The following is a 26,153-nucleotide window of genomic DNA, read 5'->3' as shown; positions in this document are numbered from 1 at the left end:
GAGAAAATAAACTCAAAAAACAATATAAGATCATTAAGAATTTAAAGTTTCTTTTAACGAACAAAACATCTTTTTGGATTTCAATCGACACTTTAAACCTTTAGTGCTAAGACAAAATTTTTCTAGTAGTTGAGCCTTACCATTCATTTATAAAAATAACCTTTCTTAATATTTCTATTTCAAATTTGGCAATGTGTTAAAAATCCAGTGTAAATAAACAAACCAGGGACTAATACAAACCAGGGACACACGAGTTTCACTGACGAAAACTACCTTTGAATAAGTTTTTTTCAGGTTATTCCCTATTTTTATTAAGTAAAGAAAATCTACAACATGTTTTTGTACTGGTACCTTATGTTTATTTCTTTTATTTGGCTATTTCTTTCTTAGATTGATTAGTTTTTGAAACGAAACTATCTTTCTTGCACTATTAGAAATTTCCAAGTTTTTCGAACTGCTGCGCATTTTAAGTGTTTAAATATGTAGTTCACTGACAACGTATAACATTCAATTCTTCATACTCATAAGTGTTAATTTATCATCAGTTTGTCCAAAGCATAAACTTAATTTCTTTTCTTCTGTAAGCATGTTGTGTTTGTAGAACATTTATCTGATAAAGAAAAGCATTTTTAATATATATCATTTAACACTATTTACTTATGTATTTTAAATGCATTTAAAATAAATAAAACACAACAATAAGAAAATACACGTAGTTTTGTTGTCTATAACATTGTCTTTCTTTTCTTGTTAGTTGTTACATTATGGGTGTAATTATCATAAAAGATATGGGTGTATATGGAAATTTATCAATTAGCAAGCAATATTCCATTCGAAAAATTTTTTTGTACTTTATTCTTTGCTTATTTTATTTTATTATTGTTGCTACTTATAATTAGAAATATATTAGTTTTTTTTGTTAGTAAATTTGACAAAGTGGGGATATTTCTGTATCGTGATCTGTCACGCCAACCACAATCGCCAAGGTGCAAAATAGCTGTTAAACTTGCATTTTTTAAGAAAAAAAGCATGTAGATGTTTGCTTGGGTGTTTCTACGAGTTATGCCTTTCGAGATGGTATTTTGATATTTTTTTAAAGTTTCTTGCTGGTCTCTGCCCGGAAGTTGCCAAGACTTTGTGATTATTCTTCCATAGATCACGTTAGGGAAATCTCCCCAACTATTATTTGTTAATTTAATTATTATCATTGTTCATTTCGATAAATAAACACACTAGCATTATCATAGTAACATTACATAACTGATTTTAGCACAACTTCTTTATTATTAATTAGTTTAACATTAAATAAACATTAGTCAATAAATATGACTTATTGTAACATTTAATCATTATTTACTTATCATAATTAATTTTTATTTTTTCATTTAATTAATTTTTTAAATTAAAATTTCAATATTACTGAACAGTGTATTTGTATAATTTTTAGCTTCGTTACTAAGATTCTAATTTCTACATCTCATCTATCTTATTTTATTATTATGTATGCATTGTAGGCTAGTGTAAAAATCTCGCTCTTTGGAAACTACCAATATTACTTTGCAATCCATCTGCAAGGTTCACTGCAATAAGCCATAAGAATGATGTCAGCAGTTCGCAGAGACTTGCATTTTCCTATTAGCCTACTACATATATTGAGATGGACGCAATATATTAGACTCATTTGTAATTTAAACGTATTTTATCTTTCGAATATATGGTTCAGAATAAGATAAATTTCCTGTTATTTAACTGTTATTTAAAAGAGTGAATAAAAATGTTGAACAAGTATAATAAATCAAAAAATTTAAAAGAAATTATTTTAAAGAGCAGTTAAAACTATATTATTTATTACTGTATGATTATCATCTTATCGATTCAAATAAATTGAACATACATTTAAAATAAATATTGCAAACATGTCTTAAATTATATTGTTTAAGTGTTTTGTCTTTCAAATATTAAGTACATATTTACTTTTAGCATTTGTTAGGAAAATGACATTGTTGTAATAGTTACATTTAAACTTATTGTTTTATTTTTTAAATTTTAGAGAATAAACCTGTTTTGTTGCTGAAATGGGTGGCAAAAGTCAAAAAAGAAAAGCTGAGACACAATTGAAAAATAAAAAGAAGAGGAACCAAAATACAGTAAGCTCTTTCATTATTTATTTTATTCCATTGTTTGTATATAGTTACAAAATAAAGTAAAAAAGAATTATATTGCATGCTATTCTGAAGAATAACACAAAGTTCACAGATTTTTTCCTTTATTATATGTGAGAATAATAAAAACATTTTTTAGGTTATTTTTATTAACTGAAACTTATATTTTTGGCAGTTGTGGTTTATTGAGTTTATCTCCTCTTCCTTTCTTTTTACTCATTTTAAGCTAGTGCAGTTGTGCTGTAACTTTTCAGTAAAGGTCCTCTCATTTTGTGTCTTTCTTGTTCACAAAAAATTTGCAGCAGTTTGGTGTAATCTAGTTTTGGGTAATGGAAAAATATTTGTAATTCTCAAATAAGCAATAAAGCTTTGAAAAAATTTGAAACCTAGTTAAATTTTATTTACGATTAACAGGGGTCTGTTTATAAGAAATTTGGGTCCGTTAACGGACTCTTTACAAAATATCTTTTCATAAAAACGGACCCTTCACAAAGTGATCTATCTTTTAATCGGACCCTTCACAAATTTGTTTATCTTCATTATTGTTTTGTTAATCGAATAAACCCTTCCCGGGGGTGAAAAAAAGAAGAAAGATGGTTCGAAACGAACTAAGTTTTCCAAGGGTCCCTAAGTTTAAATTTCAAATTTAGTATTCTAAGAAAATATTTCTACTTTAACAAACATCGTGTGCGCATTCTTATTGTTATTAAATGATAATTTTTTTTGTAAATAAATAATTAATCAATTTATGATTCATAATCAATTAATTATTCATAAAATTAATAGATTATTATGTAATAAAAATTAATTTATGGCAATTTTTAAAATGAAATACTATTATAAATATAAGAATTGTTTAAGTTTACTTAATGTGTAACACATCAAAAGTGATACATAACTAAGTTGTGTTATTTAAAATATGTCAATGAAAATTATTAAAAATGTGACTTTATTTGTTTCCATTATTCGTCCGAAATGAATATTCTGTGTTGAGCAGTATAGGCTAAATATCAAATATTTGTATGTGGCATCTCTAATTTAGTAGCAGCTATTGTTGAGCAGAATCTTGTATCTATTTGTAATTTAAAACTTCTTGAAAAGGTTTTAAGCAATTTTTGCAATAACAGGACCCTATTTACACAAATTCACAAAAGCAGGACCTTGGTTGAAAGAATGCTTTAACGCTTATTTTATATTCACAAATTATGAGTAGTTTTTTCATAGTAGGACTTTTCACAAAATGTCTGGACAGACCCCTGCTTAATTTATTTATATTACACTGAAAGTTTAAATAATGTATATACATTTACACTGCAGAAATCTCTATAAAAATATAAAAGAGCTAGGCAATTTTTCAAAAACTTGGGCACCTTCAGTTTTGAAGCACACTCATCTTGCTGTTTATATCAATTATATCTAGCTAGATTCGTGCACTTTAAAACAGAATTAAAAATATATTGTGGCTGATGAATACATAGACTCTTCTCCCAGGCTTATTTGTTCATGAAAGTTAATCATTAAAGATCAATAAAAAGATCATTTGTTCATTAAAGATCAATAAAAAAAATATTTTTGTTGCTCTTTTTAGAATTGATTTTATTTTGAATATTATCATATAAGATAATTGATTTTCAATATTTTGTTAGTTTTTGCATTCTCTGTTTTCCTCATTTAGTTATTTATGTGGTCTCTGCATTTTAATCTCTATGTTAAATGTATTTACTAATATTATTTTAGCTTTTTTATCTTAATTTTAATAAATACTACTTATCTTCAATCTTTTTGGGATAGTGAATGTATTTTGTTTTAGTGTGTTAAAGATGACATTTAATAATTTTTTATGAGTACCATAAACATGAATTATGTAATTGTAAAGTTCTCAAGTTTGTCTATCATATTAATTTTTTTCACCATTAAATGAATACCTAGGTGGTCCTACTGAATCTCTAAATTTTCATTGCTGATGTGAATCCTAATTGTTGATAAAAAGTTAGATGAAAATAACTAAATTCTGAAGAAAAATTCTACTTAAAAGTGCTCAACTTACCAATATTTAGAAAAAAACAATCAAAAACATTTTTTAAATGGAATATTTATTTTAAAATAATTGATATTTAAATTTATGGAGCAAACAAAAATTAATATTTGAAAATCCTGTGTTGCATTTAATTTCAGGAGGTTTAAATGTGTAATTAAAAATTATCCTATTTTTATGAACTATTAGCATTGTTTTTTAGACACAATCTTTACTTAACAAAGCATGTTAACTAAGATTGTGTTTCAAAAAATTAAATTATATTGCCTGAATAGTAAAATAAATTGAAACTTGAGTATATTATTGGAGCAGAAATGAAAAAATGAAATCTAAGTAAATGTATTTAGATTATTTACATTTGATATTTAATATTATGTTATAAAAAATTACATATAAAGAACTCGATTTTCCAGTTTGAAAGTGTGAGAAAACTGCAACTATTAGAAGCTAATCAAGAAGAAGATGTAACTATAAAGAGATTAGGAAAACTGTTAAAATTAAATAAGAAAAAGACAGTTGTGTTACAAGATGATGGCTTGGACTGTATCCTTTATTTAACATATTTTTATTGATCTTATTATTTTACTATTCAGAATTTTTCTTACGTTAAAAAGTATGACCTATAAAATTTTTTTTAATGTATGTTACCCTAGCCTACAAAGTTTATTGAAATAAAATTATCTTGATGCATGTGAAAAATGATTTTAAAATGTTGATATAGCTTTTAAAAAAACAAAAGATAGGCCAAATATTAATAAGAAATGTCTTCAGTAAACAAGCAAAATTGTTTTTCGAGTCTAAATCAGGAAGGAAATTATCCCATTAAGTTTCCCATTAAGTCATCCCATTAAGTTATATGGTTATTTAAATATTTTAAGTGCTTTTAAAGTGAAATTAAATATGTTGTTAGTGTTTACCAATATTGAAGAACGATTTGTTTTGCCCAAATATTTTTACTTACAGTATTTTTTCTCTTTAATTTATTCTGATCTAAACTAATTTACTCCGAATTAGGTATCTAACTAACAAATTTCCTCCCTGTATTTAAAATTTTAAGATGTTTAGCTTGAACGAAAATAACAGTGATTTTATTGGTAATCATAAAAATATCTAATAAATCAGATTTAAATCAAATATCAATTTTTGTAAAAAAAAAAATCATGAATTTTGCATACAAGTACTAATAAGATTCAGATCATTTGGCTCAATTGAATGCTAATCATAGAAATCAAAATATGTAAGAAAAAGCACTTAAAAAATAGTTTTCGTTTTTAATTTTTTAAAAAATTTTATTATTATAATTGTTTTTACTAAAATTACTTTTTTGCCCATTTTTGGAAAAATTATGCATAAAATTAAATTAAAAATAACGCTCTTCAATGTCAACAAGTATATTATTAACATTTAAATAAAGCAAACTAACACAAAATAAAAATTTATGTTAGTATGCTTTAATTTTTTATTGTCATACTTCTTTAATTACTTGAAAGATATTCTTGGTGCTATTGATAGAAAAGACAAAGGAACAGTTTTGTCAGATGATTCAGATTGTTTAGAAGAAGATTTAGCTGCTGTTAAAGGTTCTTCGGTGCTTCAGAAAAAGCCAACCGAGAATACTTCTAAGCGACCTGAACGTAAAAACAGAACACTGACGGAGCTCATGAAAGAGAAGGGAATAAAAACAAAGGATGATAGTGCTTCTGAATCTCAAACTGACTCTGAAGAAGATGACCAGGAGTTTGAATCAGATGCTATGGATTCTGAAAATGATGCTAATGAAGATGAGGAAAGTGAAATGGATTTCAAAAAAGTAGACTCGAAAAACAAAAATATCCAAAAGCCAAAGGTCTGGGAAGATATATATGGACGTCTAAGAGATTCATCTGGCAATGTTATTCAAAAGACAAGTGATAGTTCTCAGTCATATGTTCCACCAAGTAGAAGAAAAGATGCCGCAAGTGAAAAAAAACAGGAAGACTGTCTTAGAATTAAAAAACAACTAAAAGGCCTTTTAAATAGGTATTGTTAAAAAATTCTTGCTATTAAATTTTTATTTATTATTTTTTATATTTCTTTTTTTTTAATTATAAAATTATTTATTAAATTGCACTTTTCTTCAAACTGTGCAACTTGAATAATACACAATATATTTATAGAATACTTTAATTATTTATTTTTCTTAAATATTGTTTTTATTTCATGATTTTTGTATCAAGAATTAACTATAAATCTTTGCTTTATCTTAAGTTGTACTATTGAAGCTGTTATTTAAATATTTTGTACTATATTTTCTGGAAAAAAACCACCAGCACTCTAATTGTTATTTATATTTGATTTTATAATATGATTATTGTCTTTATATTTTAAAAGTAATTATAAATTTGGACTTAAGTTTAAATAACGATAATGAAACTGTTATTTGAATATTCTTCACTGTATTAAAAAATACTATATTCAATTTTTTATAATTATTATTAATTGGGATCTTTATTTTACCCTTTTTCATTTTTGCATTACACAAGTATTTGTAAATTTGCACTTTTGTTTAAATAGCAATGATATAACATTTATTTGTANAAAAAAAAAAAAAAAAAAAAAAAAAAAAAAAAAAAAAAAAAAAAATCAGAATAAAAAGAAAGTTAATATATTTTTTTAATTTCATGTTGAAAATATATTTGAGATATTTAACTCAAGATGAAAATTAATTTTTTAATTTTAAGCACAATAAGTAAAAATTATTCTTCATTAAATGCTAAATTATACACATCTTTGGATAGGCTGAACCATCAAGATAATGATGTGGTGCCAGTTGTTTGGTTCCTTTAAATCTGAAAAAGAATTTCACATTTGTCTTATTTTAACATCAACATAAAAGTTTATGTGTAATGTATAATAATATAAATTTAATTTTAACTACATGAGTTAAAAAAAAGTTTAGCGAATTAACTAAATAAATATAGATATTTTTTTTATATTCAAATGTAGAACATTGTAGCAGTGTCTGATCAGTGTTTATGCATTCAATGTCTGTGCATACTTATAAATGTTGTATAAAATATTTTTAATTAAAAATTAGGTTTCTTGTTTTAGATTAAGTGAAAGCAATTTACAGAATATATGCCACCAAATTGAAGAATTGTATATGAAATACAGCCGAAATGGTATTATAGTTTTAAAAATTGCAAATTGTCTTCTTTACTCTAACCAAAACTATATTTTTCTTATAAAAAAGTTCAAATATATGTTTAACAGAAATTTTATTATTTTTTTTAACTGGTATTGTACTTAAAATTTTTCACTCTAATAAATCTATCGCAAGTTTTTTTTCTGATTTTTTTTTTTTTTATGATTACTGTAAAAATATTTTTTCATTTGCAACCTTTGTCTTTTCATTGTTAACTTTTAATATTAATTGAAACATCTTCTAGTGTTTTATTCATCATTTTATAAATATTACATAAATTAAAAGTTTAAAATATTTTGATGCAATTTGGCTTGAAAGTATTGAAATATTTAATATATGTGTGCGTTGATTCTTTACTTGTATTGGAATAAGAATGTATACTCTTATATGGGCTTTAAATTTAGCAAAACAAACCTTGCTCTAAATGCATAAACAATTCAAGTTTTTTCTAAGACTCCTTAGTGTTTTATAAGTGAATTCTTGGTCATACTGCATTCATCACACACCACTCTACCATTATAAAGGATATAGCCCCTCCCTTTTTCAGAGCTCTATCTTTTAATAGCCAAGGCTGAATGGCACATAATTTTGGTCCTGGTCATATGACAAAGGCAGTGCCTAAGCTAGTACCTCTGTCTCTAAACTTCCTCATTTTTTCATGGTTTTTCCTCTCCATGTTACTGAAATGCAGGTTAGTTTCACCAAAAAGTCTTCCACGAAGGCAAATTTCTCCCAATACTTGATCCAGGAATTCCCTTGTCTTCTGGATTGGATTCAAAATTACAGGGCTACGGAGTTGAACATCAATAATCGTAAACTCAAAATTTGGTTGGTTAGTAATATCTCCGTTATTTTATTTCTCCAATGTTGGCAGGTGTGTGTACACAAGTAATCAAATACAAGATTTCATTTGCTAAAATAATTAACAAAGCAAAATGGTAATTTAATGGATTGGTATATGAAATCGATCATTGTTTTATAATAAAGTGTATAGATCATTATTTAATAGAATAAACATTTAGAAATTTTTGTCAAAATAATAATTTTAATGTAAAAATAATTAAATAAGCTAACAGCTGATATTATTCAGTTATATTTAGATTCATCCTATTAAGAATATATACCACAGTTTCTGGCTTCTAGGAATCATCCTTAGAAATAAAATTATGCTATTGTTTTCTATAAGCTTTAATCACGTAAATGTAACATTTTAATATTTTCAATAATAAAGTTATAGTTCATTATGTTTACAATTTTTATTACTCTCTTTTAGATATGAATGAAGCTATTTTCAGCTTGATATCGGAAATGCTCTTTGCACCTGTACAGACCCCAGCTCGTATCATCCTGGACCAGGCAATGCTAATTGCATTGTTGCATGCAAATGTGGGCTCAGAAATTGGTAAAGCAATTTTAGATATATAATACTTTGTTATGCTGTCTTATATGAATATTATGAATATGCCCATATTATGAATTTTGTTAGGCCATCTTATGAAATAACAAGTTATAAGTATGTTAGCAAATATGAGAGTTGTATTGTAAGTAAGGGCCGTTTTGTTGTGTGCTCTAAGAGGTGACGTGTGCATTCCAACGAGTGTCTGCATCGTGTCCCGGCATTCCTTTAGAACAACTGTGCTCAGTTGCAGTTGTGTTGGTAATCTGTACGGTCAGTTCGGTATATTTAAAATGTTCAAATTAAACAATTGCCCGCCATGCACGAGATATGGTCAGTGGTGCGTTTTTACAGTGAGATAACAAAAAATTTTCAAGGTTACCCTGAACTTTTTTTATTCATTTATTCTTTTTATTTTAATGTCTTATAAATTTTTATTATAATTTTCTTTAATATCATGAAAATAATACATGCAAAGTAATGAACTAATTTAGATGTAGGAAGAAAAAAATTTTCTTGCATTTTTAAATTTTTATGAGGTGTAATTATGTATGTAAATTTAAATGATTTTATGATTAGAATTCTGCTAATCTACTTTTTAAATTTTACCTTGGCACTTGGAAATTACTGGGAATTTCTTTTCTTGGAAAGTGGCCTTCCTGTATTTAAAAAAGACATGAAATGTCATTTTAAAATTCTGGAATTTTTAAGTTTTAGCTCATTTTGTAGTCAGCCATGAGTATAAAATACTCATTTTGCCAAGTTTTTAAATAAGGAAGTTTTCTAAGAAAAGATATTTGTTCAAATTTTTTTTTGCTAATACAGGATAAAAGTGTATTTTCTCAACTTTTCTTTGTTATTTAACAGACTGATCAGTTGTGAGGCCTGTAGACATACTTTCACCTGTTGTTTTTCCTGCTTAATCAGTTCACCCTATGTTAATTCAAAAAGAAAGTTGTGTACTTAGGTGAAAGTTTTTTATAAACTTGCCAAAATGCAAAATGATTTGTTAGCTTGCACTGAATTCAACTAGGTTGTTCCTATTTTTTATTTCATTCTAATAAACCTTTTTCCTGAATTTTTTTAGGTGCCTTCTTTTTACAGAAGATTGTAGAGAGATTAGATGTTTTACTTAAATCTTCTGAGAATTATGGCGAAGGCAAAGAATGCAACAACCTCATAGTTTTTCTTTCCCATCTCTATAACTTCAAGGTTTGTTCTTTTTTTTCTTTTGAAATAAAACAATTGTTTTAATTTTTATTTCGGAGAATGTTTTTAATATATCCTTTTTTTGTAATTGTCTTTTATTTTTTTATGTATATTTAATTTAATTACATTGTTTGTTCTTTTGCTTTTGAAATATAATAAGGATTTTAATTTTTATATAGGAGAATGTTTTTAATATTTTCTTTTTGTAACAGTCTTATTTTTTTTATGTACATTTAATTTACTTGTATTTTTGGTTCTTTTGCTTTTGAAATATAGTTAGGGTTTTAATTTTTATTTAAGAGAATGTTTTTAATATTTTGCTTTATTTAACTGTCTTTAATTTTTTATGCATATCTAATTTAATTGCATTGATTTTTAAACCTCACTGTAAAGTTTTTCTCTTTAAAAATAGAGATAAAAAATTTTATAATGTACTATATTTGTTTTTATTAAAGTATTATATATAGTAATATTTTTACTCTTTATGGTGATAAAAATGTTATAATAAATCAATGCTCGACTCAAAAAATTAAATTAAGACATTTTTCACTTGAAGTAAATATTAATTTACATTATCAATATCATGCAAGGTTCATAGTTGTCATGATATTAATAATTTTTCTGATAAAAAATATCTTGTCCTGATATTTCTGATTTCAGGACATCCCATTTTTTAAGAAAAGAATTTAAAAAAAATTCGTTCACATTTTTATTTTTAATAATATTTGTAAAATTCCAATTAGGTATTGTCTGCTAATTATATACATGGTTCAGGCATACTGCCTTCGAATACTCGCAGGATTAATTGTTTAAACCTTTTTCGAACTTCAGCCATTCTATGAAGAAGGATCTTGATTAACAATTTAGGAAGAAACATTATAACATTAAGCAATTTTCATTTGTGTTCTGTTAAGAAAAAAGTAACAAAACTTATTATATCATTTTGTTGCATATAAGGTTTCACCTATAATCGACGTCTGTGAAATTAATATCTTACTCTTCATTTTAGAATAAAATTTAAATATAATATATGTCTGTTATGTCTAAAATATGAAATGATTTTACATTATGAGATTAATGTTTAGCTAATGTTAATATTTTAGGCATAAAATTTAATAATTAAGTTATACTCCAATTCTAGAAACCCACTGTAATGTTTTATTCAAGAAATATTGCATTATTGAAAAATATAGTTTAGAAATTAATGAAAACATCACAAAACTTTCAAAGTTTTTTGTAGTTTGCAAAATAAATTATATAAATTCTTTTTGTTCCCAGAGTTTTAATCTTGATTTATATTTTTATAAATTTAATTATTTCTGTGTAACCTTTGTTTTTTTTCTTAGTTTTTATAAATTTATTTTACTTCAAACTTCATTTAATTGTGATACTCAACTATCTGTATTGGTTACCACTTATACATAGTAATACTTCTTCATGTACAATTATCTATTTTGTGAATTTTTTTACTCTCTATATTTGTAAACTTTTAATTGTTCTTGTAAAAAACAGTGATATTATTTAAATTATATTCTTCAGATTTCAATTATTCTTTTTAAAAATAATAATGTATTATTATTACAATTTCAGGTTACTCATTCAACTTTAATTTTTGACATATTTGAGCTCTTTATTAAGTCATTTCAAAGTAAAGATATTGAACTGATACAGCTCTTTTTAAAAAGTAAGTATATTTTTTGAAAAAATACAGAGTGTTTCTTTTGATTAAAAAATAGTTTTAACCTTACTGAACATTAACCATTTTTCAGGCATAGGATTTGTTTTGCGAAAAGATGATCCATTGAAATTAAAAGAATTGATTTTATCAATCCAAGCCAAAGCAGCAACATTTATTGTTAAGGAAACTGAGTAATATAAGCTAAGCCTTTATTTATTTCTTTTCTTTTAAATTAAAATTTCAATAAATTGTGTATTTGTTATGTCAGGTTAAGTATTTAAATACATAGTTTTTGAAATTTTTTTTGGAGGGAATATGTTTGTTTAAACTTATAAAAACTGTTCAAAAATTTTGTACAATTTTTCTATTACTTACCGGAAAAATAAAAATAAGATAGAGTAATAACCAGTCCAAAAATTGGTCTTCTTTGTATTTTTTTTTTTTGAAAAGGAAAAATGAAAAATAAACTAGCTTGTCTCATAAAAATTTAAAAAGAAATTTGAAGATCTTTTTTTTATTTTTATTAAAGTTAAAAATTGAAGGGAAGGAATAGCCTACTAGACAAAAAGACTTCCTACTAGACTACTAGACTTCCTCTGCTGGCACCATTCTTGATTCATAAAATTAATTGTTGACTTTCAAGCCTAAACTCCAATAAAAATCATAAATTTTTAAAAACAGTTAAAAGATTTTATTGAGATCAGTTTAACAGGAGCTTTCCGTTATAAAATAGTTTTTGAAAAGTAACAAAAAGTATCACAGTTTGTTAAATTAAAATAGACTCAGCTGATTGCCAGAGAACAGAGAGGAGTTAAAAGGCGAATATTAGAAACTTCTCCAAGTTTTACACGGCAATTAAACTGCTTTTTATGTTTTTCATTCTATTTTCTCCACTAGTGATTTGATAGATTTCAATTTTTTTTCTTGTTTAAATATTAATCTTAATGGTTAAATATTAATGTTACAACCTAAAATGCGACACACTTTTTTTAACTTTCTTTTTGATAAGTTTTTGTATTATATGTATTTAAGGGGCCATTACAGAAATACCCTCTATATGTTATAAGCATTTATACATTTATTAAAGTTAGGATTTTCAAATTGTTTTTCTAATACAAGTTAAAAATAAGTTTGGAAAAGAGTTCTGATTTATTATCTATATGTAGTATTCCGATTTACATTTAAACCTTCCATTTTAGCATATTGATCGTGATTTTACACAAAAGAAAATCTTTTTAAATTTGTCAAGTATTTTTTAGTATTGTATATCAATGTATAATTTTTGTATGATCTGTCCTTTTGTTTTTGTCTAAAAAGAAATATATTTTCCAGTTCTAGAGTTCAATTTATGTTGGATACTCTAACTGCCATAAAGAATAATAACATTTACAAAATTCCTGACTATGATCCATCTATAATTGAGCATAGTAAAAAACTTCTGAAGGGATATGTTCGTAAAGGTACACATTATAAATTTGTTTGCATGAAACTTTTCTTCTTCTTTTATTATCCATGAGTGCTGTTTTTGTGTGATTTACAATCTATCTTAAAACTTTTTACTTAAAGCCTTTAAAATTTTTACTACTATTTATAGCTCTGAAAGTTTTAAAGGTAATAAATTTTGAATAAAGTGACTTGTTACCGTTTTTTATGATTTGTGTTATATATATTTTTTGATCTTTTAGCAATAACAATTTTTAGTTATTAATCTGTTTATGAATAAGTAGCGTTTAAATTTATGTTTCATTGTCTTTAGGTAGTTCTATCCAGGAGCTAGTAATATCCTATGAAGATTTGCTAAAAGCTGATGAAAGAGGACGTTGGTGGATTGTTGGATCTGCTTGGGTAGATGGAAATAATAAAGAATCTAAAGGTGGACATAATGCGAAGTTCCATTTCATTCTATCACCCCCATTTAATTATTAATATTACATTTAATTATAACACATCTTAGCACGTGTAGCTGGTGTACGCTATTAATTCAGAAAAATGATTGTTTCAAAAATACTTATACTGTTCATTAGTTAATACATTTCTCAAATCTAAAAAGTTATTACTAGAAGGACTGAAACTATTAAATTTTTGCAGGTTTTATGCACGTTTCGTAAATAGGAGGAGTGAGGCAGCAGATTACTGTTTCAAACTGCCGACTGTTACGCTTTTTGAAAATTATTTTATGAAGTGGTAGACATTTAATTACCAAATCTTTCAGATTTTTTGGTAATTTTACCAGCATTTAAAAGACTTCACCATCAGAGAACTGGAACAAAGTGGCGTTGCATATGAACTTTTAAATCATTTATATTTTGTGGTGTGAAAAATAAGTTTAAATGAATAAAAAAATAATGCATTAAAACATAAACATAGCTACCACTAGAATAAAGTTTTACAAAAAGCATAGAAAGTTGGCAGCCCTGCTGTTTTTGCATCCCTAATTTTTTCTCTTCTCCACCCCACTACAAATTTTAAAAACAACTGGTTCCAATATTAATTTTTTACCAAACGAGATAGCATAGAGGAGGTATAGTCACAAGCCCGATACTTGGGACTATTTTAATGGAGCAGCTATGGGCGACAGTTTTTTAAGATAATTGATTGAATCATTGATTTTGATCATAAGGAAGATTTTTTGGCGGTGAACAATATTTTCAAATTTTAGGGCTTTTTTTAAAATTTATTTTAAAAGTAAAAAAAGTTGTATTTCATCTCATAACTTTTTTAAAAATTAAGGTTCAGCAGTTTTCTAACAGTATTGTTTTACTTATAGGTGAGAAAAGTGAGCAGCAAAGCTTCAACTTACCAAAAGCAGCAATTAGTGAAAAGATACTAGAACTAGCACGAAAACAACATATGAATACTGAAATTAGAAAATCAGTATTTTGTATTATAATGACAGCAGAGGTATTCAACAATTGTTACATTTTTAATCTCAAATTGTGATATTCTCAATTTAATCTTAATTTTTGATATTCTCAATTTAATCTCAAGTTGTGATAATTTCACTTTCTTAAAATCCAATATCGTGATTCATATATATTCATGTGATTTATAGCAATTCTTGTAATAACTAAGTTTTTGCATAAATTATTTAATAAGGTATAATATTTTTCATTGGAAGGTCATTTAATTATAAACCTTAGTTTAAAAATATTATGTATACTATGTATAAAAACATGTATACTATATATCTTGATATTGAGTTTTCGCACATAAAATTTTCAGGGTTTTTCCCTCAGTGTTACAATTATCTCTGATAGGCTTTTATACAGAAAATTTCCTCTTATAAACTTACAAATACTTCATTCCTATAACATTTTTCCCTTTATCAGTTTGATTGATTGAATAAAAGCTTCAGCACTAGGTAAAAGGAATATCCATATCACAACAGAGTATCGTAAAACTATATTTTATTAATTGCACTCAAGCAGTGTTTAAAGTTTATTCATTTGTGTACTCACTAATAATTAGGGCTGCAAGTTTGTCGCGGGAAAAAGGACCCCAAATTCACGGGAAATTTTGAAAATTACACAAATTCTAAACATAAAGAAATTTCTTATATAAATGATGCAAAAGACAGAAATTGCGCAAATAATACAAAAAGATTAAAAATGCACAACAAACGTGTTTCTTTGAATTTCACGCAATATTAATATTTTTATTTAAATGAGCAGAATTTTGGTACAAAGTATTGTACATTGTCAGATTATTCTCATTTATCCTTCGTCTTTCATCACTTAATAAATTTTTATACTTAGAAAACGATCTTTCGACGACTTTTGCCAATTTTGGAGCGCTCGATCTTTAATTTCCAAATCTCGATCAATTTTCCTTCACCAACGCGCAATTCCTTGACCGTTGCTTTGTAAGAAGTAATTGCTGTGAAAACTCAAACATTCTACATTCAAACTACTAGTTACAAGTCCCTACTAACTACTAGTCCCCCCCCCTTCATCTAAGAAAACTTATCCATATTTAGGAAATCACAAGAAGCCGCCGAGGACAAATTAACTGGATATGTAGAAAGGCAGTAGAAATTTCATTGCCCAGTGCAATAGCATGTATAACAATTTTTCTGTCAAAGATTTGATTTATAACATTTTCCTTCTTTTGTGATTCCAATTTCTTTTGTACTCTTACTGACTTCAGGAAGGTAATTACCCTCCCTAAGTGTAGAAAGACCACCTTAGTTGACAAGATTGTGATTATCTCTTATCTCTGAACTATTTTCATGTCATTTTGCTATTGATTGACTCCCCTAAATATCTAATCAATTTTACATGTTCAATTTAAGGTTGAGGAAAATAAAAAATTCTGCTTAATAAAAATAATAAATAAAAAATGAAAAAATCAAATTTTTAGCAATTTTCGCAAAAGTCAAGACATGTTGACAAATTTGCGGATTTTAGGAAAAAAGATGACAATTTCGTGAAAATTCGCGCTGCAACAAACCTGCAGCCCTACTAATAATTAAACAATCTTAGGTTTTACGATTGAAAAAAATCAATTTGTTGAAACTCCTAAGCAAAAGTCTGAAGCAGTTTTTTCAAATCAAGTACTTAAAAATTTAAAGAAAAATCTTTAACTAAACAGTTGTTTCTATGTGTTGTTTTTCAATGCTTTTTCCAATTCTGAAGCATTTGTATATATTTAAAATCCTTATTACATTCAATTTAAAAAAGAACGCTATCTTTCCAAATCAAGTATTTAGAAATTTAAAGAAAAATCTTTAACTCAACAGTTGTTTCTATGCGTTGTTTTTCAGTGCTTTTTCCTATTCTGCTGAAGCATTTGTATGCTTTTAGAATCCTTGTTACATAAAATTTAAATGGAAATTAATGCAAATCAAATATAAAAAATCTTTACTATTTAAGTTTGAAAAAAATTGAGACTCATTAAACTCATAAAAAATAATGTTAGTTTATTTTAAACCTGTGGAGTAGAAAGGTTTAATATTTGGTAAAAGCCACCTTTCTACTTTATTTGATCAATAAACTAGTTTTTAAAAAGTTTAAAACTTTCTTTGCCTTTGATAATGTTTTGTCAGAGTTTTATGAATTTTCTTTTCTTAATTGGTAGATTTTTATAACTTGATATATACTTTTAATTTCATACTTAGAAATAAAGAAGAGTGTGATTATTTATCATCCTGTATATTTTTGTAAAATTATCATCCTGCATATTTTGTTCACATCTAACAATGAGTCAGCAGTTAGCTATGCTAAAGGCAGAAAAGTGCAATAGCGAAAAAGTAAAAAAAAAAAGAAAGAAATGTGAAATTTTTTTTTTTTTTTTTTTTAATTTTTNTTAAAAAAAAAAAAAAAAAGAAAGAAATGTGAATTTTTTTTCGATACTTCAATTTAGGAATTGAAGACAAATGCTACTTTTAGTTCCAAGTTTTATCTCCTTTAAAATTGTTTACGATTACAATCTGCATTGTTTTTTAAGTGCTGAAAATTTTTTTTCAGTTTCTGATATTTTAGCTGATTATAACATGCTGTTCCTTTTTCTTAACTTCGTACACAATATCAATTGTTGAATTGTTATTTTAGGAATCTTATGATATCTCACATTTATTTGCTCCCAATTGTTTTGATAGTTTCATTTATCAAGATTGAATTAGATGGAGAATAAAATCAAAACAGGAAAGTGTTTTAGGTTAATAAGACAATTGATAAGACGAAATATAAATAATACAGACAAATAATAAATTGATAAGACAGAAAAAAAAACTGATTGAAGCTGTTTATTTGTGTTATACTACTTGCAAAAATATATAAATGAAATATAAAATCATGAAGATAAAAATTTTGATTTATTGTTAGATTTCATTGTTATATCAATTATGCGATTATATCAATTGCATTTATTAACTTAAAACACATTATTGATTATTGAATTGTAATTTTATGAAATCTTACATTTATTTACTTTAAATTTTGATGACATTTTTATTTATACAATTTGATTTATTATTTATACATTTTTATTTATACAATTTGGTTTAAAAACATAAATGCATTTAACTAGTAACTGAGTTTTAATAAAAATAAGACAAATTGAAAAATTTAAACCACATTAGTGTATATTTAAATAAAAAAGCAAATCTCTTTATCCTTTGACACAGTTAAGACACCAGTGTCCTTTTTATATATTTTTTTTCTGATGCTCTAATTACAAGCAAAAATATATTTTGGAGTTTTTTTTATCATAAAAAATAGTCTAGTTACTAAAAACAATTTGTTAGGTTATCTGAATTACCTTTGTGCTAAAATTTAAAATCCAAAAAAGTAGTTCAAAAAATGTCATTCAAATTATAAAATTTATGAATAATTGATTTTTTAAATTAAAGAAATTTCAATGATGAATAACTGTTTCTCTTAGATCTAAATAACTGCTAGTAAATGCAAATTTTAAAAATTATTATTTGAAAGTGAGCCGTTTTTGGAAGATTTTATCTTGAACACAGAAAAAGACACAAAGGTGTTTAATGTTATCTTTCATAAGTCTAATTATTAAAATGCTAAATATAATATTTTCCCTTTATTTTGACCTAAATTAATACAAAATAGAGAAAAAAGTAATAAAATATATGTTATAAAAATTTTGCATCGAAGGGTTGAACAATTTTGATTGAACTTTCAGATTTGAACAATTGAATAAGTTTTTTTAAAAAAATTATTTGTTTTTTCTCCCGTGTTATAATTTCTGTATTTTTTTTATAGGACTATATGGATGCATTTGAAAAATTATTGAAACTTAATCTAAGAAATCAACAAAAACGAGAAATTATTCATGTCACTCTTCACTGTGTTTTAAAAGAAAAGAAGTTTAATCCATACTATGCATATCTAGCTGGGAAGTTTTGTAAATTTGCCAGAGACTATCGAGTAAGTTTGAGCCTAATTTATACATGTAATTTAATTTTTTAAAGAAACTTAATTCAAACTTTTATTTGCTTGTTTGATAGATGTGTCTTCAGTTCTCACTATGGGATAAATTCAAAGATTTATCCTCAATGAAATCTTATCAGGTTAGCAACTTGGCTCATTTTCTAAGCCATATGTTTATTTCTGGAGATTTGCCGATATCAGTTTTAAAAGTAAGTTTAATGTGTTTTTTATTGTTAAGAGTAGTGCATATTAAATATATGATATATGACTTGTGAAATTTGATTATAATATACTCCTGAAACTTATATATTGGATATTATATTTGTTATTGACCCTTTGGTATAATTTTATTACTTAAAAAAAATATTTTAGGATATTTTTTTCTGTTTTTATGACTTATCAGAGTGATCGTCTACTTAATATAATTAGTTCTACTCTTGTTGGTCAGAATTTTTAATAAGTAACAGTTACGAAAAAGGTAAAAAAAAAAAATTGATTCAAGTAACCTTTTGTACCGTTTAATGGTATATAAATACACCGGTCTGGGGAGTGTGCAGGCCATTGCATACGAACAACACCTTCTCTTTCTATTGTGTTCGATTCCTCAGCGTACTTGTATGACTGTGCATTGTTGTTTATGAACAGAAATTGTGCACCTACAGCACCCCTAAAAGACCAACATGATACAAAATAATCTCTCTGCGATACCTCTGGGATGTAGCGCTGTCTCTCTAAAATATTTGTAGCAGCCACTGTGCATGATGCCTGAACATATCAGAACGTTTGGACCACACCAATCATGTTTATGAACATACTGTTATGTATAACGTGTTCCCCCTCTCTCCACGCTAACTGTTGGTTAGAATAACTTGTCACAGTAAAACGGTATTTGTCGTGGAACATCACTTTGGCCCATTACTGGTGACTTCTACCAATACTTTCCTTACACCAGCATAATCTTTCTTGACGATGGTGTGGTTGAATGCATACAAACCAACTTGATTGAATGGCCGTGAGTTTGTTCTGACAGAAACCTTTATACCAGTAGTGTTAGCTAGGTTTGCAGCTATTTTACTAGGAGTGACATTTCTGTTCCTTTTTGCCTCTAGGGATACATATAGATCCTCTTGAGGTATGGTGTTCCTACCACGACCCTCTTGGCTTGCTTTAGCATAACATTTTCAACTTCAGCGACCTTTTTTAATCGCAAGATGGCCCTTTTTGACACTCCCTGTGGCTACATTAGTGACCCTTTAACCTGCTTCCTGTTGACCAACTACTCATCCACGAACTTAAACACACAAATGATGTCTTACTGATATCTTGAATTTCACGGAAATAAGTTCAACAACCTATGGCACTATATTGTTTAAACGCCTAACAATATGAATTTTCGAATGAGTTAAGAGCTTATATACACTGCCCTTTTATACAGATAACAGGTTCTGTTCTACCATGCCCTTTGCTCTTGATATTAAATAATATTGACAGTAAAATGTTTTTTGATGGAGGTTGGTTGTTCTTGAGGTTACTTCCATTGACTTCAAAATCGTTATTAGTTACATAATTTTTATTTTTACACGTGCTAAACTTTAATTTTATGCTAACAATCACACGCTAAAAATTTTAATTTTAGTCAATGTCATTTTTTGGGTGCAGAAATGCCACTTCTGTTGGCATCATGAAAATACGGATCGATGAATAAAATTTAGCATGTGTAAAAATAATCCCAACTGATATAATTTTGTGCAAAAACAAATTTACCAATTATGAATGATAAAGCTATTTTAAATAAATGAACAATTATGTTTTTTATTTAAATTTGCAATTAATTTTATATCATAAAAATTAGTTAGTAAGCTTTAAAAGATAAGAGGTTTGTTGATTTGAGATGCTTGTTTTTTCTAAAATAAATTTTTCTTCTAATTTAACTTTCAACTCTAAAAGTAAATCATTGATAGCATCGCCTTTAATGCTCTCTTACTGCTACATAAGGTTGGAGATCTCTTTCAGAGATCATAAAAAAGAGCTTTCTAAATGAGAGCCTCACACAAATATTTTAAATACATTTTAATCTACTTATTTTTTTGTTAAATTTATTGTAGCAATATGTCTTTGTGTTTCCTTATTTGACCTTTTCCGCGTTTGGTGCGAATGTTTTCCAAGTCACTAGGAGAGGTTTTAATTGTCTCTTCTAAACGTGTTCTGCAACACAAAGTCTATGAAAAAATTCAGTGACTCCTAAAAGTAGTCATAAATAGAGATGGTCCTTCCTGGAGGTTTCACTGTACTTAGCCATATCTCTAGACCTTATCTTACTGTGTTGTTAGGTTACCGACAATGTCAGTCTTCATCTATCTAAAGGTACCTTCAGATATAATCTTGTTAAATTGTCTTATATACTAATGAATCGGAATTGAATAATTGTAGTGGTATATATGCTACATTACTTCTCCACCAGAATTTTATCTGTGATGGAATTCAATGAATGGATACCACTAGTTAACTCATTGCTGCTTTGCGGAAGAACAGTATTAAGATCACCAAACTTTTGAGAGCTGAATTAAGATCTCGGTTGTTGGCGTGGTCGCTCCTGTGTTGCTGTTAGCAGTCGAGTGTATGCAGACTCCGTTGTGTGTGATCGAGATTGAATAGCGACAATGTGGTAGTCACAAATAGTTCAACTGTTTCACCCATCAAACTAGGCATGTTCACATCAAGGTGGGAGTTTCTGCATTGTCATCAATGTGAGGCTAGACCTCAGACAATGTCATCAATCTAACCATCATCAATCAAACCGTCATCAATCTAAAGGTACCTCCAGATAGAATCTTGTTAACATGTTTTATATACTAGTGAACTGGAATTGAATAATTGTAGTGGTAGTGGTATTATTAGTAATTGCAGGATGTGCATTTGAATTTGTCTGTTAATCTCTAATTCAATTACATTCTATCAATCATATTTAGAGTAAAAGTGTTTTATTTCTCTTTTCAGACTATCCAATTTTCTGAAATGAATAAAACTCTGATTCGTTTCTTTCGTCAAATACTATTGGCAATATTATTACACGAATCAGAAGAAATCTGCCTCCAAGCATTTCAAAGAATATCGCTATCGCAAAACTTGAAGATGTTGAGAGAAAGTTTAAGACTTTTTATGCACCATTTTTTGCTCAGGAACCAAACAAAATTTACAGAAGATGTTGCAACCAAATTAGAAGAAAGAGTGAAATTAGTAGAAACTGTTCTAAAATCAAAAAATACTTTTAAATTATAGCAGATTGTAGGTAAATAAATTTTGTACATTTTTTTTAACAGTGTTTTTATTTGTTTCTCTCCATTAAAGCTGAATGAATGTTTATAAATTTCCTCTGAATGTTAAAAAGCTGTTCAGTCCATTCTAGAAGCAAGTGCATAATAAATTTGGTAAATCGAAAGAAAGCCCCTGAATTCATTACCATAAACATTGAATTCTTAGAAGGAGGTTATATGTACTTGAAACATGTATATTATTAGTTAGTGTTTCTTAAGTTTGCACTGTCAAGTTTTGTGAATTTTGATAGCATTATTTAAAAGTAAGATATTGAATCGGAAATCCAATTCCTTAGGTTCTTCTAATCGATTATTTTAAAATCTGAATTTTAATTTGAAGAAGTTCGGGATGTTAGAACACTCACAAATAGCTTAAAACGAGATCTGAAGAATTAGATCGGAAAGTTAGGATAATAAAACATTAATAAATCCCTTTCAGGAAAATAGACATTAATTAATGTAATGTAATAAGAAAAATTTCAACTTCAAAATAATAAATCTTTATTAAAAGATTCAAAACACAAATTTTAAAATAAAAGCAATATTTTTCAATAAAAATTTCAATAGAACTAATCAATGAAAAAAAAAAGAAATCAAACTTTAAATTAAAAAAAAAAATGCCTTTTTAAAACAGGAATAGTGATTCATAAATTATACTTCATATAACCGTAGCACATCATAGCACACAAATTGAAAACATTTATTTACTTTTCAAAAATACATTTTACATCTAAAACTTCAACATAGGTCGATAGATAGTATTTCTCATTTAGTAAACTCCGTATTTTTATACACATTAGAACCGCCTCAAGGCAAACGTTTAACATGCGTTCATAATATCAACTGTTCCCATTGTAAAGAGGCACTCTTGTGGCTAAAAATTCCTGCTTCTCTTTTTAATGACTGAAAAAAGTGGTTGCTAAAAAACTCCCATTTTATTACAGAAAATTGATGATTCAATGGCAAAAATTAAAAAATATCAGGAATAGCAGATATGTATATATCGATTCCAATTCAATCTGCTATACACACACATACTTCCTTAAAAAAGAAATCAGTTTTTTTTTCACCACATAATTAAGTAGGGTTTACAATCAGATGAGAGAAAAATAAAGCTTTATGTAATATATATATATATTTATATAATAATATAACTTTTTATAATTTGTCACACCAATTCACCCTCGTACAACTGTTTCAGAGAAATTAAAAGAGTCTTTGGTGTTTTGATATTGAGCTTTACTTGTGGCACTTAAAAACAGGCACTAACAGAAGTATTGCAACTCCAACTCGGCATAGAAAAAACAATTTCTCTTCAAGAATCAGTTTTTTAGCAACAGCAACTGCGTTAATTCTCTGTACTGGCACAATAGAAGCTCTATCACTGAGAGGGATGATATAAACTCTCTCTATTATTTAATTATAGACAATTACATATTTACATTTTGCGAATCACTCGGAAATTCAAGAGGTTCAGTCAATGACTATTTAGTTGATTATTTTTAGGCACCTTGACCAGATTTCTTCAGCAGTAGCGGGACTGAAGAGGAGAAAAAGTTTTAAGTATTCACAGTGGAAGCCGTACCAAACACTTTGAGGTTATAACTGGTCTTCCCTGGGACCTAAAAAGGAAAAGAAGAGGTTAAAAAATAAAATGTATTATAGAAGAATCACAACGAAATGTAAATAGATTTAAACTTCAATCATTTTGTAACGGCGTGTTGATTTTGGAATTTGGACGGCCAGGTAGCCGATCGGTTAGTGTGCCTGACTGCGAAGCCAATGGGTTTGAATCCCGTTCAGGGCATGGATGTTTCTCTGTTTGTTATCTTCTGTTGTGTATGAATTTGGCCCACACTATCTATGAACGGGTATTGGTGGCGTGTGTAATGTTACTCGCTTTCGTGACTTTGGTCACAAGGTGTTCACCAGGCAACGCAAAATGAGCGACACTTCCACGGCGAAGAACGATAAGTTCAGTGCCTGCCCTTAACAAAAAAACTTTGGAAATCGTGTTAAGAGATTTTTACAACAAAGGATTAGTTATATAAAAAAATATCAAATTATTCAAAAATATGCTGGTTTATATGATTATTAAAGTAACAACCAAAACCAATAAGCACGCATTTCAATACAAATTAAAGAACTGAATGTAATTTCAGTATTTTTGAGAAAATATACTAAAAAATTGCAAATCCATTTGTATATCCATCAGTATTCTTTCGTTTTGACCTACATTTAAAAGCTTTGAAGAATAAATGATAACCCCAGATCAAAACGATAATGAAAATCTTAATAAAATATCATTTGTCACATTCATCTATTTGGCTCTTCAAGAGGTAATTGAAAGAAAATATGCGACTTTTTGAAAGAACTAAAAAAAAAAAAAAGACATTTTAGACATTTTAAATCTGACTTTTTAAAGGAAACGAAGAGCTGAAAGCTTTTAGTTTTATGAGCAATCAAACTGGTTTTAATGTTGCCAGGTTCTCTCTTTCCTCAGTAGTGTTTTATTAGATTGTGTTAACGTTTTTGCTTGTTTCTAGCTAAACTATTAACTTGCGATCCCTATGCAATGTGTATACTTTTTTTTATTTTGGCAAGAATTTAAAAAAATTAAGGTCTAGGGCCATGATTATGATACACAGATACTCTAAAAAATAAAAAGTTGTAAAATAGGATTTTTATTTTTTTTAAAAAAATTACTTCATGCTTTGACACCATTTTTATGAGCGAATAATTTTTGGAAACAAGATTTCTAGTAATATTCTAATCTAATAAGAGTGGAAAAAATAAAATGAAGTATTACTTTTTTACTGATGAAACCAGGAGGAAAAAGCCAAATGCATGCAATAAAATTTAAATCAAATTGCACTATCATGCAAAACTAAAAAAGCGCCATCTTGTAATAAACAAAAAATTGCAGGCTTAGCAACTAAAGGGCAAAAGCTACATACTTAAAAAAATAGTAAACTTAAAAAATTTACAATTAAAGAAGCTTTTCTTGCTTATTATTTATTTTTCATGCTGTCATGGTTGTTTTATACTTGCGTTAATTTCCAAATAAATTTAGATTCGATTCCTAAAAAATAGAACTTTTTATCACTGCTGGTGAGAGGAGGTACCAGACTCTTGCTTCGTTTTCTTCTTTGGCGACTTTTTGAGGAATGTTAAACAGGATTTTTCATACAGCTAATAGGTTCAAAGAGACATTGTTATGATACCAAACTACAAAATACATTGCAAAACTATACAATTCAAATATATTTTTAAATATAGTTTTCTTATGTGTGGAAAAAGTGTTTTTGTACATTATTTAATGTGTGATTTTAACTTATGTTAAATTTATCTTTAGTATTGCTAAGTTAAAAAAAAAAATACCAATTAGAACTTATTTCTATGAAATGCATTGGTTAACATCAAAATAACTGGTTTACCGGTTTTTACTCTTTAACATAGAATTTTTATTAAACATATTTTTCATACTTTTTTTATTTATTAATTTAGGGCAAAATAAGCGAAAAATATATTTCACAGTTTAATAATTTATGGTTATGAAATACAGCATGAAACACTAGTGTTTTTTTTTTCAGCGTTAAAGAAAAAATCTTCCAAACACGGCTCACATCCGAACAATAATATTTCAAATTTGCACTTATTTAGATCTAAGATAAATAATTATTCATGATTAAAATTGCTTTAATTTACAATATCAATTATTGATAAATTTTCGAATATAAGTGAAAAAGAAACACAAACTACTTTTTTTTTGGATTTTATATTTTTTAGTACATTTATAAATCTGATAATCTTGAAGATTCTTTTTAGTTAGTAACTACTAGAGTGTTTTTTATAATTAAAAAATTTGCAAAATATATTGTTGCTTCTAATTAGAGCGTCAGGGAATATAATATATATAAAAGATACCGTCCCATCTGCATCAAAGGGTTAAAATGTAATACATAAGAATTCTCAATAACATTCTGTTTAAGTTTGTAATTAATAAGTCAAAACTTTGTAAAGAGAATTGTTGAAAATCATCTTAAAATCTGTTACTGTAATATGTTATTGAAATAATATTTTGGAATTAAATTTGATTATTATACTTAAAATATTAAATTTCTTATCTATTAATCAGAATAATAACTTTTAATAGTAGAGAAATTAATAACAATATTTATAACTATAAAAAATATAACTAAGTAATCTCAAAGTAACATTTGTATACACAGCAAATGATCGATTTGAAAATGTTAGAAATTGTAAAATTGATTGACAGTAAAAT

At 26.8% G+C, this 26,153-nt stretch overlaps 2 protein-coding genes across 5 annotated transcripts in view; one reads left to right on the top strand and one right to left on the bottom strand.

Annotated features, from left to right (window-relative positions):
- Window positions 1-134: 134 nt before the first annotated feature.
- On the top strand, window positions 135-21,871 carry LOC107436244 (nucleolar MIF4G domain-containing protein 1). Of its 4 annotated transcripts, none has more exons than XM_043046779.2 (15): window positions 135-294; window positions 2,051-2,147; window positions 4,611-4,740; window positions 5,688-6,216; window positions 7,288-7,358; window positions 8,655-8,783; window positions 9,865-9,989; window positions 11,577-11,670; window positions 11,756-11,855; window positions 12,997-13,124; window positions 13,421-13,537; window positions 14,432-14,565; window positions 18,387-18,551; window positions 18,632-18,763; window positions 21,552-21,871. In XM_043046779.2, the coding sequence occupies exons 2-15, from the start codon at window positions 2,076-2,078 to the stop codon at window positions 21,831-21,833; spliced, it is 2,208 nt and encodes a 735-aa protein (XP_042902713.1). In that variant the 5' UTR covers window positions 135-294; window positions 2,051-2,075; the 3' UTR covers window positions 21,834-21,871. The 4 variants fall into 4 exon arrangements, with proteins under 4 accessions (XP_042902713.1, XP_042902712.1, XP_042902717.1 ...); XM_043046778.2 differs by having other exon boundaries at window positions 204-347; XM_043046783.2 differs by having other exon boundaries at window positions 223-341.
- A 481-nt stretch (window positions 21,872-22,352) lies between these two features.
- LOC107436243 (uncharacterized) overlaps window positions 22,353-26,153 on the bottom strand; it is a 276,637-nt gene continuing 272,836 nt past the window's right edge. Inside the window, exons 10-11 of the mRNA XM_016047876.3 lie at window positions 24,920-25,060; window positions 22,353-23,490 (exon numbers count right to left, since the gene is read on the bottom strand). Of these exons, the coding sequence (XP_015903362.3) occupies window positions 24,971-25,060 (90 nt within the window). The 3' untranslated portion in view covers window positions 22,353-23,490; window positions 24,920-24,970. The remainder of the gene's footprint in view (window positions 23,491-24,919; window positions 25,061-26,153) is intronic.

Source organism: Parasteatoda tepidariorum, chromosome 8 (genome assembly GCF_043381705.1).
Source record: "Parasteatoda tepidariorum isolate YZ-2023 chromosome 8, CAS_Ptep_4.0, whole genome shotgun sequence".
Lineage (NCBI taxonomy): Eukaryota > Metazoa > Arthropoda > Arachnida > Araneae > Theridiidae > Parasteatoda > Parasteatoda tepidariorum.
The sequence above is the reverse complement of the archived record's forward strand: the minus strand, read 5'-3'. Positions and strand labels throughout refer to the sequence as shown.